The sequence below is a fragment of the Rhamphochromis longiceps genome, linkage group LG8 (genome assembly GCF_057381845.1).
Source record: "Rhamphochromis longiceps isolate RC_006_pf linkage group LG8, R_longiceps_female_GT1.1, whole genome shotgun sequence".
Classification (NCBI taxonomy): Eukaryota; Metazoa; Chordata; class Actinopteri; order Cichliformes; family Cichlidae; genus Rhamphochromis; species Rhamphochromis longiceps.
Genome location: NC_140564.1, coordinates 25806770 through 25822249, shown reverse-complemented (window position 1 = coordinate 25822249; position 15480 = coordinate 25806770). Strand labels below are relative to the sequence as shown.

The 15480-nt window shown below is 40.8% G+C and overlaps 1 protein-coding gene across 4 annotated transcripts in view; it reads right to left on the bottom strand.

Annotated features, from left to right (window-relative positions):
• The window catches only part of nrxn1a (neurexin 1a), a 66923-nt gene that overhangs the window by 40820 nt on the left and 10623 nt on the right, over positions 1-15480 (bottom strand). For all 4 annotated transcript variants that reach the window (XM_085416729.1, XM_085416728.1, XM_085416726.1 and 1 more), the window contains exon 4: positions 14687-14716. In XM_085416729.1, the coding sequence (XP_085272855.1) occupies positions 14687-14716 (30 nt within the window). The remainder of the gene's footprint in view (positions 1-14686; positions 14717-15480) is intronic.

Genomic DNA, 15480 nt, shown 5'->3' with positions numbered 1-15480 from the left:
TTGCTCTGTGGAGCCTCTGGCATAACCACCATCTTGTAGTTCACAATGACGAGGGGAACAGAGGAGGATTTAGCACACGCTAGGTGAAGCTGGAGCAGGAGAGACACTTGGTGAGGAACCGCTGGAGAGGAGAAGAGGGGGGGAAAGATGCCATATAATGAATAGACTGAAGTGTAATAGGTTATTAAGGTAGTGAGAGGCAGAGAGAGGGATGTTGAAATGGAATCGGCCGCACTTGAGTGAATATAACACAGAGAGAATAATGAGAAGGAAAAAGTGAGAATATATCACAATTCAAAGGCCAATTGTGGCAAATTGTCTTTCTTTGCTTTAGTTGCATGAAAAAAAAATCCAAAGTGTGAATGCCAATATATGAGTGAGAAACAACACATTGTGTTGTGTGATTCCTTCCCTCCCAGCATGTTGATTAAGAGTATGTGTCTGCATGCCTCAAAGAGAAAAAGAAAAACTGCGTGCGAGTTCGCGTTCAAGCGTTTGAAAGTGTAGACAACTATATGCTTTTTATGTGTGCATGAAATGTGCGGGGGTGTGGGTGGGTGCTGGTCTCTGTAAATATTGGTGTATTGCTGTCAGAAAAGCTATTACCAACTCAGGGCCTCGGGCTAGTCTTTACTGAGAGGAGCGAAGAAAAAGGAGACCCCCACACACAAACGTACACAGAAAGACCAGCCACAAATGTTAACACAATCACACATACTCACTCACTCTCTCACACACACACGCAAACGGAGCCAAATGTAGATGAGGTGGCAGAGCGAGAAGGGGTGGGTGTGTGTTGTTCACAATGGGAACACACGCAGCCGTCCAGCAGCATTGTAGCGGTAATTTACAGAGGTGCCATTAGGTTTCAGTGTAGTGCTCCACCATTCTGTTGCTAATTTACAGACACATCATTAGAGCAGACAGGAGCACATAAAGCATCTCTGCATCGATCTGGAAGCTCTGGCCCGCAAACGCTCACTCCTCGTTCTATTACATCACATGCACAACAGACGTGCACGCACACATTCAGACAGGAAAATGCATATTGGGTGACACAAACACAAGGAAGACGTGCGTGCATGTGTTCACTGTGAAGACACACCTAAAACACACAGAGACGCACACGCTCTCAAGTGGGCAGGTTGGAGTGGATCTTCTGTAGCTCAGATTAATGGAGTGAGTCAGTATTAGCTCAGAGTAAACAGTGAGACAGACACTGACATACACACCACATGTCACACTTCATCCTGTGGAAAGCACTGTCGATCAAAACAAGCGAGTCGGAGAACGGAGGAATACAGTGAACGAGGGAGAAATGAAGGGGAAAGAAAAGGAGAGCCTAAGAATGAGAATTATAAAAATGTTCCTGTGGAGAATTTTTAGTACTTTATATTTATTAATGTACTGTAGAAGTTTGGTATAGGGCTGGGCCATACACCCTAAATCTTTTATTATATCTGAAAATACTATCGTTATTGTGATATCATTGCTATAGCAACATAACACAAACTAGCCCAGGCACATCAGAGCACAACAGCACCATGTCATAATTTAGCATCTAAAAGAGTAGCTGTTTTAATAACCTTCGATCATGAGCAGTGCTTTGCAGAATATGCAAGAAAATGTTTCCCCCAAAAGGTGAAAACGACTCGTTTCACCCCTGGATGCAAAAACAAACTGTTGAGTATAACCAGGCTACAAGTAGGAGATTCCAGCATTTGGTGATTGGACGTCAACCCAGATATAGGCGCATGACTCCACTTGTGTTGTTGGTGCGCTGACTAGTTGTGCTGGGTATTTGCACTCGCTAGTTCATAGCTAGCTGCACTCCACATGACAGGAAGGTCACATGGAGTGGATGGAAATTTTAAGCAGCTGGTTTAAAAGCTTGACCCAAGACACAACCCATCAAAGGTAGAAAATATTTTCCAGTTTTATTATCTGATAATATTTGTGCGGCTTTTGAAAAGTTACAAGGTCAAGTTACTTTAGTTACCGTTCAATAAAAGTGTTAAGATACCTGCTTAACATAAAATTACTTAAATTTCCAGGGAAAACACTAGCAAAGCAGCTTGATTTATGTGGTGTCACTTAATGTACTGCTGGGTCACCACTGTTGCACTATGGCTGCTGCTACTGCTGGCTCTTTGGTTCAGTAGACTCAATTGAAAAAAGGATGGAAAAATACTCGTCATTAACTTGCACTTAAATGCAGGCTGCTAGCATCAGTAAAATGTTCAGGAGTTTTTTCTATTTTGTCAAAAATACTAGAAGTTTTCTTGAAATGTTGTGATATCATTTTGTGTCTATATCACCCACCCCTACTGTGGGAATTGTTTCTCGTGGGCTGCGTGTTTGGACAGCTAAGCTAAGCTTTACTTTATCTCTGAGGTCACTTTTTGCAATAACGGTCCTAAATTATACCTGATTAAAGCGAGTGAATAGAAGAAGGGAAAAGAAAACTCTTTAAAGTTAATTAGCTTTGGGTAACTTTAAAGCTAATTAAAGGATATTTCTGAAGAAAACTGTAAAAATTGTTTTTATATCCATTCTTCTTGTGTTTTTTTAGTCGAAAAAAATTAATTGGCCGTTCATTGTCACCAAATACCAAACATTTGCTGGCCTAAACTTCTAAAATGTTCTATTCTTTGGGTCATATAAATACGTTGGGATTTTACACCACTGAATTTACAAAGTTATTAATAAGGAGATTTCTTTTCTTGGATACTGGGAAGCTGTTAAATGTATTTATTTACTATTTTATTTACCACTTTATAAAATAAGTGGTTGTATCAACAATTTTTTTTAGCTAAAAACAAAGCAGGCTCTCTTTTGAATTCCTCCAGCTGTGAGCACTGGAGAGACACAGAGCTGTGAAACTTCTCGTGTGTAAGTAATTCACACAAGCCGACTGTTGGTAGACAGATCCAACAATTATTTTTAATTTCATCTTTTAACCCTCAATGATCAATAAAATAAAAAACACCAAGGATGCGGCACTGCTGGGGTTTGTAACGTGTTGAAATATGCAGCAACTGAACAGCAAACTATTGAAAAAATATGCTCTAATGAAGGTCAGTAGGGTAAAACACTTCCTGAAATGTCTTTTTACCAGGAAAAATACAACTAAATCAAAAACAGCTTCCTCCACTGCACCTCGGTGACTAATCAAATCTTCTCTTGGCTGCTCCCTTTAGGGGTCACTATAGCAAACGATCTATTTCCCTTCCTTCACACCCTATCTGTTACATTGTCTCCTGTCACACTAAAGCTCCAGATATTGTAGTACCTACATTTTAAGTCCGTAGTCTGACCTCTACACTCCCAGTTTTCCTTCTGTCTCCAAACACACCTTCTCACTATCTTCCTCCTCAGTAGCAACGTTTTCATTGGTAACCTAGTAACTAGTGGTTGTTGTTAGCCTGGCCCTCGTCTGCTCTGGTTTGGAAATCTTATTTTTCATTCACTTGTTTAATTTGAACAAAGATTATACACTGGGTGCCCTTCCTGATGCAATCCTCCCTGTTAATCCAGACTTGGACAGGACGCTAGGAATAATCTGGTTTATGGGCCCTGTGGTTGGCTCAAATACTTTGAAAAAAATAAACAAAGAAAATGTTCTGCAGCTTACCAAAATATGCTTTTCTCAATTCTTGTTCTAACTAATGGTGTAATGAGACCACTGCAATTACATAAAGACTCTATGCACCTTAAAACAAATTTACACAAGGCATAAAGCTTCACTAAAAAAATCACCATACAATTGCCACTGTTATGCAAAAGCCTATCAGCTGAGATTCTCCCATCATCTGTCAGCACTGACAATTAGAAGAGGAAGACAGGCTTTTGTATTGCATTTTCAATTACTTCACTTTCATACACAGAGAAAGAAAGAACAAAAAACGAGTGACGGTTTGGAAAAAACCGAGCGACTTCCTGGTAAGCTGTGAAAATATGTCACTATTAATTGATTCCAGCTATCAGTTGAACCTTTAAAGTAAGCCTTTCTACAGCTGGCTGTCAGGGGTGAATATATGTGGGTTGCAAAATGGTCCAAAACACACTCCAGCGACTGCATTTGCAGAAGGAGAGGTCTGTCTAGGAACAGGATAATATGAAAGGAACTTGTACAAAATTAATGAAGTGAACTTTGAAGGCTATGCAAGGATTGAGAATAAGCATAAATGTAAAGATGGAAGGTGATTGGCATTAGTTCTTGAAGACTATCGTTAAGCTACTGCTGTAATGAATAAAGCAGTCCGTGGGGAGGCGAGGGGGGAGAGAGGGAGCGAGAATAACTGATCTGATGGTTGCTGCTTCAGAGACCAGCTGCAGCTGTACCACCCTTCCAATGATCAAACACACATCAGTTGGATGTTTCTGTCTGTTTGCGCTCTCATGGCGAGTGTGTGTTGCATTTTTCTGCTCATGTGCGTCCTCAGCGTTTCGCACACTAATTTGTCATTTCCATGGCAACCCACTGTTACAGGGGCTACACCAAATATGAATGTGTTTGTGCATGCATGTGTTTCAGAGACAGAAACAGAGAGAGGGGGGAGAGACAGGAAGAGAGATGGAGAAGGAGGTCGAGAGAGAGAAAGAGTGATTGAGTGAACAGTACATTATCATGGACAGCTGTACTGAATCAAAATGGCGGATGGAGGCTGGGAGCACGTCGGGGGAGCCTACATTATACAGCACCTGATAGAGGGAGCAGGATGGAAAGTACCAGCCATGAAAATAGAAGATGATCTTCTAGGTGAAAAGTCATTCTGGTGTTGATCTGATCTATGTATAAAATGTATCTGTGACGCATGAAGGGGCGTCGGTAAAATAAAACCCTGATGCTATAAAATATCTGTTCATGCTTTGATTAAGTCGAGGACTACTGGCTGTCTGCGTACAGAGTGTCTTCCCACACGTGTGTTCATTAAAATCATTGTTGGACCAAGAGCTTCTGGACCATGAGTGGTTTGTACTCTCCCTCCTCAATTTTGAACCTTAACACAGGGAAAGAGGAAGATGCATTGGAGAATTTGAAAGGAGAAGGAATAAAAAAAGAGGGAGCAGGAGACTCATTGAGATGGGCAATGCAGAATGGAAGAGAAGAGAGAATAAGGTAGAAGGAAAGAAAGACGAGCCAAGGAAAGGGAGTGGCAGAGAAGGAGGGATGGATGGCTAGAGAGAGGTAAAGACAGAAAAATGCTGGTGTATCTAAATCCTAGTGTAGCAAGCCTCAATCATGGCAGCCCTGTCATTCTGAAGATAGCACGCTGCAGTTCCCTTGCACCTCGTTTTTAGCCCACCATGCAGTTCTGCTATCAGCTCCTCTCAGACTGTCCACACATGCAAATACACATGCACACACACACGCAGCATAAACTCAAGCATCCTGCACGAAGGCATCCCTTCTTAATAACAGACAGGTGGATTAACTATACACTCGTACACTATACAGATAGATGACCAGCATTGGAAATGTATGTAAATGTATGCTAACATATGCATAGTTTCCATATTAAGTTAAAGTGTGAGAATTCATACAGTCGAGTTCACTAAAGGCTGCAAATGCCGTTTCCATCTCTATTCGGTGATATACAGCATCTGGCTTTGAAAGCGATTGGGCTATCACATCACAGCCAAGGGAGCAATACTGTAGAGGAGGATATTACTGTCAGGACACAAGTGACAGATTGCTCGTCTGCAATGTTGATGTCTTATTTCTTTTTTGTTGTTGTTGTTCAATTGAAAGCATTTATTCCCAGTATGAAATATGCACTTTAAAAAATGCTACACCAGCACAGAAAAATACAATACTGACCTAAAAGTGAAGAATAGTGCAGAAACTGTGATTGAGTTGAAAAATCACCAACAATATAGACACCTGTCTGAATGGTTTCTTCTAAATGTTTGTCATTTTTTGCAAATCGTTGATGATAGGAAGGTTTTATATAATTTCTGCAATAGCAGGAATGTAAGACTCACAGGACTGCTAATTAATCTAGTAATGTTGTGATCATTTTTTATGTTATGTCATGTTTACACTTTTTGTTCTTCTGGATATGCAGGGTGGTTTCAAGTGCTTATGTAGCAATAGACCACCATAGCAGAGACTCCCAGTCAATGTGATGTCAGTAAAACAAGTCTTTCTGGAAACATTGTGGTATATGGTACACAAACTGAAACTTGCCGCTTAACAAATAATGGTCATATATTTTCATGCAAGTGCTCTGGGTGCATGATATAACTAAAGATTAAAAATATCTCCTTTACCTTCGTACACTATATTAAGTTGGAAGTGGCTCCATAGTGTAGTGGTTTACACTTTTGCCTAACAAGTGATTGGCATTAGACCATTTCATTAAGATCCTGCTCCAATGAATAAAACAGGCTGTGGCCTGTTGTGAATAAGGGAGTTAATACTGCATTAAGTTGGCTTTTTAAAAAAAAAAAAACCTTACAAGATGGCACAATTCACTTGTTTCAGGTTGAATTTTCACACTACTTTAAGTAAAGCCAACTTTTTGTTTTTGCAGTGATTCATTGACTTGAAAGAATCAGATGCAACTGAAACCAGGTGTTATCTACATAATCATGATCATCAGTCATAAGAATTTTTATATACGTTCTAACAGTGAACAGCAGCATTTTATAACTTTTGAAAAGAAAGAAACTTTTGCATTCTTTCGTTGCTGGCGTGGATTGAAGACACAAATGTGTGATAATGTTGGTGCTACAATTTCAATGACAGGTCAATGCAGAAGCCTGGAGATTTATAGATTATACGGATGTGGATGTTGCAAAAACTTAAAAAGACGTTTTGGAGAACGCTTTGAAAGAAATGCCACAATTCCTTTACTGAGAATTTTGACTTCTTGTCCTATAGCAGCACTGATCAGTGGTTTTGAGTGGCGGCACCAATCTTTCAGAATACTCCAGCAAGTCCGGCACACCTTTACTGTTAATCATAATCAGTGACAGGGCTGTAGGGACGAACTTGCCTTTGGTTGATGTTGTTTTATGTTCTAGTTTCTGTGAAGCACTTTGTGATTTTATCTTGAAAGGTGCAATATAAATACATTTTTACTTTACTTTACTAGTTAGCTCACAACACAACTATTGAGGTCAAAGGTCAAAATTTAAGGTTTAGCCAATCCTGTTAATCGGTCATTGGATACTAGTGCAAAGCTAATAAAAAGTCAAAATGTCTTCATAAAATAAATTATGGTTTTGAGAATGGATTATAATAAATCCAATAACTCTTGGACTTATCTCTAAGCTACCAAAGTCTGCTTAACTATGATTGGTTAAGAAAACCCAAGCTTAATCTGGACCTTAATCTAACAAATCCCAAAATCTTCCCCACCATCAGTTTATGTAAATTCGCATTCAGGTGTATGTCTATAGAGATTATCGTTTACGATACTGGATTATTCATTAATTGATTCCCTGGATGAATGATGGCTTTCTGTTGATTAAGCACTCCATTAATTAGCTCTGATCGAATAATTGAAAAGAAGAGCAGCACATTAAACAGCACTGAAAAGAATCATTATGAGCAGTCCTTTTGTCAACAAAGAATTATATCTGTAAGAAGATATGAGTCTCCTTGAGTCCCATGTAGTGTATTTAAAACTTATTTAGAATATTAAAAACAAAGGACTGCTTGATTGCCTTTGCTTAATAAACAGCAAATCATCCACGCACCATCCATTAGCGATGAATGGATGGTTTGCTGTTTATCAAACAGAACCGTTATACTAGCGTTTTCATCAGTCAATGTGGTGGAGTGAGCCTATTAAAAGGTCTGAACCCACGGCTGGCGCCACTGAGGAGCCAGACATTTTTTATAGGGGTGGCCAGTGTCAAACCAAACGCCGGGGTGGCACAGAAATGGATGACTCGGTTTTATTGCTATGTGTTAAATTAATGTAGCCTAAATAGTCTTTTTTTTTCTTTTCTTTTTCAGGCATCACTTCAATGAAGAAATGCACTATAGGAGCTTGTGTAAGATATTTATCTTGTTGATAAAGATAAGGCTCATAAGATAATTGCCATTTAAATGTGTCAGAGAAACACGTAGATGGTCAGTAGGTATTAAATGTATTAACAGTTCTACATGTAGCCCCCTCCCCCCCATCAGGCTTTGTCATTAGTTGTGCAAGGTGGTCCGAGGGCTAGCCATGGCTTCCCCAGACAACCTCTTGGACAAACAACAACAAGGTCCATCTCAGGACTATTGCAAATCATATTAAATTTAGCAATGTTTTTGAGAAGATACAATCATTTAAGTGAATTTCTTAGAGATAGAAATAGAAGAAGTAGAGCATAACAAAAATAATACCGTACATCAGAAATCCTTTTCAATTTCCATGTTAAGAAAAAAACTATGAACAGCACACTTTTTGCCATTGTGTTCAATCCTTTATATCTTGTCCCTTTTTGTTCCTTTTATCTGTGTTCATATCTCTCTGTCTCTCTCTCTCTCTCTCTCTCTGTCTTGCTCAAATTTGGCCTTCTCTCTGGTACCCAGGGAAACTGGCTTGTTTCCATGACAATGTCTTCAGGCAGAACAGTGTATTTGTCTTAAGCTGGATAAGATCAGAGTCAGTTTCATCCCTTTTAGACACACTCACACCGGCATGCAGACAAACACATACAGTACATACAACATGGCACATATGCACAGTAAAGTAGAAGAGCACCAGAATTAGAAAAATGTGTAAAAAGCAGACAATTGGCAGCATTTAGATCCACACACATGCTTTAACATCTCTCACACACACGCACCTAATGAAACCCTCTTGTGGCATGTTGTTAACAAATAACAAGCACATAAAGAGCTCTTTTCATAAAGGTAATGTGATGGGTTTTTAATGAACACTTTGGCTATTTTAATTGTCATAGTTACGCCAGACAAGTGCCACAAGTAAATGAGTGTTTGTGTATGCATGCACGATTCCTTTGAGTGTGCGTATGCTCGTTCATGTGTCGTTTTGGCAAAAAGCGAAGAAATGAACTTCAAATGCCAGATGGGGTAGTGAAGTGAATCGCCAATTGGGCCGCTACTCTCGGTTCCCACCCAGGCACAATGGAAATTGCTAAGACAAGTAAGAAACAATTGGAGCACCAAGTACCCTGTTTCTTTCTCTTTCTTTCTAAAAATGGAGTGTGTGTGTCTGAGTGTGCGTGTTCGATGAGGTACGTGCATCACTGATGAATACCATGCCGGCTGATGCGAGGCTCTGTCAAGTCGGGGAGCCCAAGGAGAGATGCAGCACTCCTGCTGAGAAACGCTGCAGTCTTATCTCCCTTCCTGTCTCCCCGTGCGTCGCCGACCTTCTCTTTCCACCTTTCTTTTCCCAGTTTCTGAATTCGCTCCTATCTTTCGTCACCATCACTTTTCTGCACTCTTTTACCCTATCCCATCCACCCGTCCTCCCACCCTCCCTTACATACTCATTGCCAGCCTCCGCTCTATCTTTCCCCTTCATCCTCTGCAAATGGAGAGTCCGTTTGATGTCTTTATTTTTAGGCCATTATAGGGTGCTTCGGCTTTGCGTGTTCCCTATTAGCGTTGCAGTGAATGCTAAAAAATGTAAATGTGTACGCTTGCTAATGAGCTGGTAATTGCATATAATTACCAGTAAAAGTATACATTTAGTAGTGGGATTGCAGCACATTTCCCATGTTGAATTCAGTAACTGCATCTCCCTGATAATGTGGGGGCTGAGCACTGTATGTGGTGCTGTGACTTTCATTACAAGAACTGCATGGGTGTTAAGCATTAATGAGTGTTGTAGTACAGTGGCGTAATGGGTGTTAGTAGTGGAGAGTAGAGGCAGAATTAGTCCCATTAGTGGAGAGTTTATATCTGGGATAATTGTCAATTTTCCAATAAAAACTTTGCTGCAATTGCTTTACCATTGCTGATTGCTAGAGGGCGCACAGTTTCTTTTTTCACAGCTCAAGATGAGGCCATCAGGAAACAAAATCATGCCAGTCAGTAAGGCAGGCAGCCAATCATCAGATTCTTGCCTTCTAACACTAAGCATCTCTCTCTCTCACCTCGAGTTGGAGGCTGCTCACTTGCCCGTCTTGTTAATTATGTAAGCTTTACAACATCAGCGGCTAATGTGCGTCTGATGAGTATCTTTCATTCATTGTACTTTGCTAGGATTAGCCGGAGGAACAGAAATCAGGCCAACGCAAACAATAACTGAGTGAATTTACATTTTTGAGTTGATACTTGTTCACTGTACCTAAAAGCATAAACGCAGGGCCTGTTCTTTCACTGCTTCCTGACAGCGCTGACACTAACTAAAATTTTTGGAGATGATTAATTTGCTGATTAATCATTTTAAAATGTCATAATATGGTGGAAAATACTCACCATGGGAGTAAAATGTCAACAATGGATCAACCAGCCTAAACCAAAACATATTGTGTTTAACTAGGCTAATTAATCTGAAATTAATGCCCAATCTTGGTAATGTTTTTGTTTGATTATACTACTAGTAATGCCATGGAGTTTGTATCTACTTCGCTTTGTCATACATGTGAGTAAACTTAATATTTTGAAGTTTTTCACTGTTGGTCAGACAAATCCAAGACATCAACTTGGGCTGTAAAACATTTCTATTTATTTCATTTAATGTAACGGGTAAAAAAAGAAAACAGATAAAAATAGAAGCCCCACCAATTGGTCGAGGTAAATGGCTACACTACACATTCTTTCTATAATATACCCTTAGGTGGCTTTTGCTGAGATTTGGCAAAAAGATTTGGCATGATATAAATAAAAGTGCACTGCACCAGAATCTGTTGATCAAAAAACTAACTTGCCAATTAATCAATAAGTAATCATTATCTGTAGACCTAAATTATTTAAAACTAAAAAGGAAGGCATTTTGCTAAGAGCAACACATCATTTATCAATAATTTACACTGCTGCTGATTAATCTTCTGATGAGGGGCGAAGCATTTCAACAGTACCACCTAAAATAACAGAGTAAGATGAGAGTGTGCTGAGAAATTATACAAGTGTAATTAGACTAACAAAAATATGTATTTAAATTTTGTTTCAGCAGGCCTGTAGTTTATTAAAAAATAAACAGCTCTTGTATGATTTATTATTAGGGCTGTTGGTGGTGATGAGTAAGAGGTAGGAGACATGCTGTACTTTGCTGGTACCGACTGGTTCCTCTTGTCTTGGCGTCTGCTACCACTCCCAACCCCACATATGGTGGAGTCAGCACGGAGCTCGTCCACTGCGTATGTGTATGTGTGTGTACATGTGTGCTTTTTTTTCATTCTTCCGAAAAAGCGCATTTATCCATGAAAGAACAAAAGGGGGTGGAGAGGCGGGGGGGGAAACGCACAAAAGAGACAATTCAAAAAGAAATCCAAAGACTGTGATATTGGGCATGTGTGTGCACAGCCAGGAGTGTGCGTCCATCTGCGTGTTTTTACCATAAGACAATGTGTTAAAATGAGCCGCTTTGATTGCCGACGCTTTATGAGTCACAACTGATGACTCACAATCCACCTCCCCTGAACATGCACCCATGCACTCACACAAGACACACACTGACATACAGGCAAACACACCTCGCTCTCCACTGCCTTCATCCACTGACCGTGAAGAATATGTGCAGGCAGCCTTACTCATGCATATTTACACTGAACACATACTCACTCACCTACTCAGCGGGCACTCTCTAAAGGTTATTGTGTGTGAGTTTGCGTCTGTTTGTCCGTCCGTTCACGTACACGCATTTTTAAAGGTCACTTCAAGAGAGGCTGACCACTTGTCTGTGTAGCGTATAGATTGTTGGATTGATATCGAGAACACTTGGACATGCAGACAAACAACCATTATTAACTAGGCAGCCCGCTTCAGAGCTCGAAGAACATACAAATATCATAAACAAGCATAGCTGCCAATTATGACCAAGAGCCACTCGTCAATCCTATTCAGAATCTACAATCATTCATTCACCCAGAACCCTTCACGGTCTATTCTTGGAGAGACAGAGAGAAAAGAAAAGGGCAAAATCTGCTACTTGGCTTTAAGCACATTTTCCATCCAGATTATTGCTGCTCAATACTTTTCATGAAAAAATCCATTTCCCCCCTCTTCCTTTGGCTGCTCGATACTTATGAAAATCCAATTTGGCTCCCTCCTTTCTTTCTTCCCTCCACAATTCGTGCATTTTCACCCACTCAAAGTGATTAGTGATCTGTGGGTATCATTTCCAGGGAGAATGATAACTGTGTTTTATGGAGGAGGGGAAAGGTCCAGCGCTCCCCATCAGGGCTGATCTCCCTTGGTGAATGACTGGGCTGGGAGGGCAGACCGGAGCACCGCTGTCCCTTTGCAGATACAGGCAGTTGCTCTACATCACAGGAGAAAAGACGACTCACTTTATCTCTCCCTCGCTTCCTATTTCCCTCTCTGCTCCCTCTATCATTCATTCCTTTAGCTGTTCTCTCACAGGCACGGTCTCTTTTTCTCAATTTCTCCTGCCCACACACACAAACGCACACACACACACACACATATGCTATATATCTTTCTAAGACACCCCTCCCCACACCAATCCACCCCCTCAAAGAAACTCATTTCAGCTTTGCAGGCTCCTCAAAAAGCCTCTTTACGCTGAGCTAACCTAAGCTAGGCTTCGTCTGCACCATTTGACAGCCTTTACATCTCAGTATGCAGAGCAAAAACACACTCGCGAAAACACACACGCAGCCTTTTCATGTGTACAGTGTCTGAAAGAGGCTTCAAAGGTTTAAAAAATAAATAAGAGAAACAGTTTTACTTTTTAGCCTATCACAATCCAAACATCCGTAATAGCGAGGGCATCCACTATACACAAATACACTGAATACATTGTGTAATAATGCTGGAAACATATGTTAATACATGTCTGTCCTTAAGTAGGTGATTTAAAATGCTGAGCATAAGCCAGATGAAGCCATTAAATTTTCACTGCCACCTGGATGATTCACGGCAGACATTTTAAGGCAGAAACTTCAGCAATGTGAGTTTACTTAGCAATCAAAACACAGAAAAAAAAGCCCAGATAGAAATATACTTGTCATAATAGAGATGTCTTACATGATAGATGTTTAGAGACATCATTTGTTCTCTTCAAGATATTTCTATCTGCTAGCTAGGATGAACATTTCATTAAATGGCACATTTCAGCGAATGCACGGCAGCCCTGTCACAATGGGAGACAGCCGTCATCACATCGTCTCTCTCATCCAATCAAAGAGCACAATAGACGCGGATCAGCCTGTCACGATCAAGCCTGTCTTCATGTGGGCCAATCAGTGTATTCATCAGCGTCATGCAGAGCCGACCGATCGAGCAGCACCTACCTTCCCGATTTTCAAAAGCACGGTAGGCTCGAGCTTCTATTCAGTCGCACGCATGCAGGCAAAAGTAACAGCACGCTCACGCACGCATATGCACACACACTCATACGTCAACACCTTACCTTACCAAAAATGAAACATTCCAATTTAACAGCAATTGCACATAAGAATTTGAAGCTGAACAGCTCTAAGTCTGAAATTACCATACATTCAAGAGCCTGTCAATACATTCAACTTCAAAACCATCCAGAATAGCTCATTAGCCATAGATACATAAAAAAGTATGGGAGGTACCTCTGAGCTTTCCTAAAATCACAAAGGGTGGTGTCCCACACAGAGTGTAAGAGGGCAGGAACAAAGAAGGAGAAGGAGAAGGGGGTGGGGCAAGAAGAAAAGAGGTGTGGCAGTGTGAGTTTTTTGGCCATCAGTGAACAGTTTTCAAGCAGACCAGTGGCACTTGTTTTTGGGGATGTCTTCAAAAACACTGGGCAACTTGTGTTTTGAGGTGTAGCAGCAATGCTTTCATATGCTGCAGGAACATCTGTTCAGAATCACATGCGCTCGCCAACGTATTAACGGGAGCCCATGTGAGCACCGGCAACGGCAGAGCGAGACATGCTGGAAGCAGATGAAAAGCCATGGAGGAGTGCGGATGTGCGTTTCTCTGAAAGCTTCCAGTCACTGATTCAAACCCTGTTGTAAGAGCACACATGCACATGTATGGCTACATCGTACACACACACACTCAGCACTCACATCCCTCTCAGTCAAACTCTTACACACAGATGAGAGAAAATGAAATGAGGTGAATAGTAAAGACCAAATCAAACCATCCATGTTGTCAGTCGGTCAGTCGGCCCATAGATCCATCTCCATGACCTGGAGCCCTGCCAAGTCTAATCCAACCAAGCGCTGAAGCAGCAGCCATCTACACCCTCCCGTTACTCCAGCCTTGACTACTGAATATATATCTTAGAAGAAGTTTCTCTCAGATTCATCACTTAACACCTAAAATAATCTTCAAAGGCATGGTTCAGGTCTAACTGTTTCAGCAAATTGCATTCGTTTCAGCTTAAATTAAAACTCTGGACTGTTTAACGTCTTAATCACGGAGAAAAAACTGACCTTCGTTCAGTGCCTAGAGAGACAACTTTCTTCGGCTCCAGGTGGCGATGAGGTGGGGGAGGGATACAAGGAGTGTTGGAGGAGTGTAGGGGGAGTTAAGAGGTAAGGGGGAGGGAAGGGTGATGGTATAGCAGAGGACAACAGGAAGTGAGGTAAGAGGAGGCCATACCTTGGTCGCCAATCATCAGGTGTGCCAGACCTTAAAGGAAGACAAGAGCACAGTCAGCACAGTAAAGGATCATGGGGTCTGTGTGTGCGCATGTATGTGATTTTGTGATACAGGAGTTTGTCAATGGCATGCTGATGAAGGCTAAATTTCTCTGTGCCGGTGTGTGTATCTGTGAGTGCATGAGTCATCTAAATTATACAAAATCTCTAAAAAAAAAACAAAACAACCCTCGCTTTGAAGACACTTACTTATCCTAGGCACCGATCCTACGCACAAACAGGTATGAACACAGACGTTTGCACATAGCCATAAACTAGGTCGTACACTTTACAGTATTTGCGCGTCTACATAACCTCGAGGCAAGAGCCACTTCAGATGATTGCGCATGAGATGTAGTACTTACCAGATATCAGCATCCAACCCCTACATACCCACACAGACCAACATACATCTAGGCTGGTTACCTTTTTTTAACCTGGCTATCTATTACTAATGTATTTCCATAACAGAAAATGTGCTGAGTGAGAGATGAAGGTAATACTGACATGGAAAAGATGTGAAAGCGAGAAGAGGAATGATGAAAAAGAAAAGATGATCATGATTACGAGTTAACTGAAGAGCAAGAAAGGTGTCGATTAGAAAAAAGAAGCGAGAAGAATGAGGAAAAGTTTGAACTAAGAGCAGGATATTGAAATAGATAGATAGATAGATAGATAGATAGATAGATAGATAGATAGATAGATAGATAGATAGATAGATAGATAGATAGATAGATAGATAGATAGATAGATAGA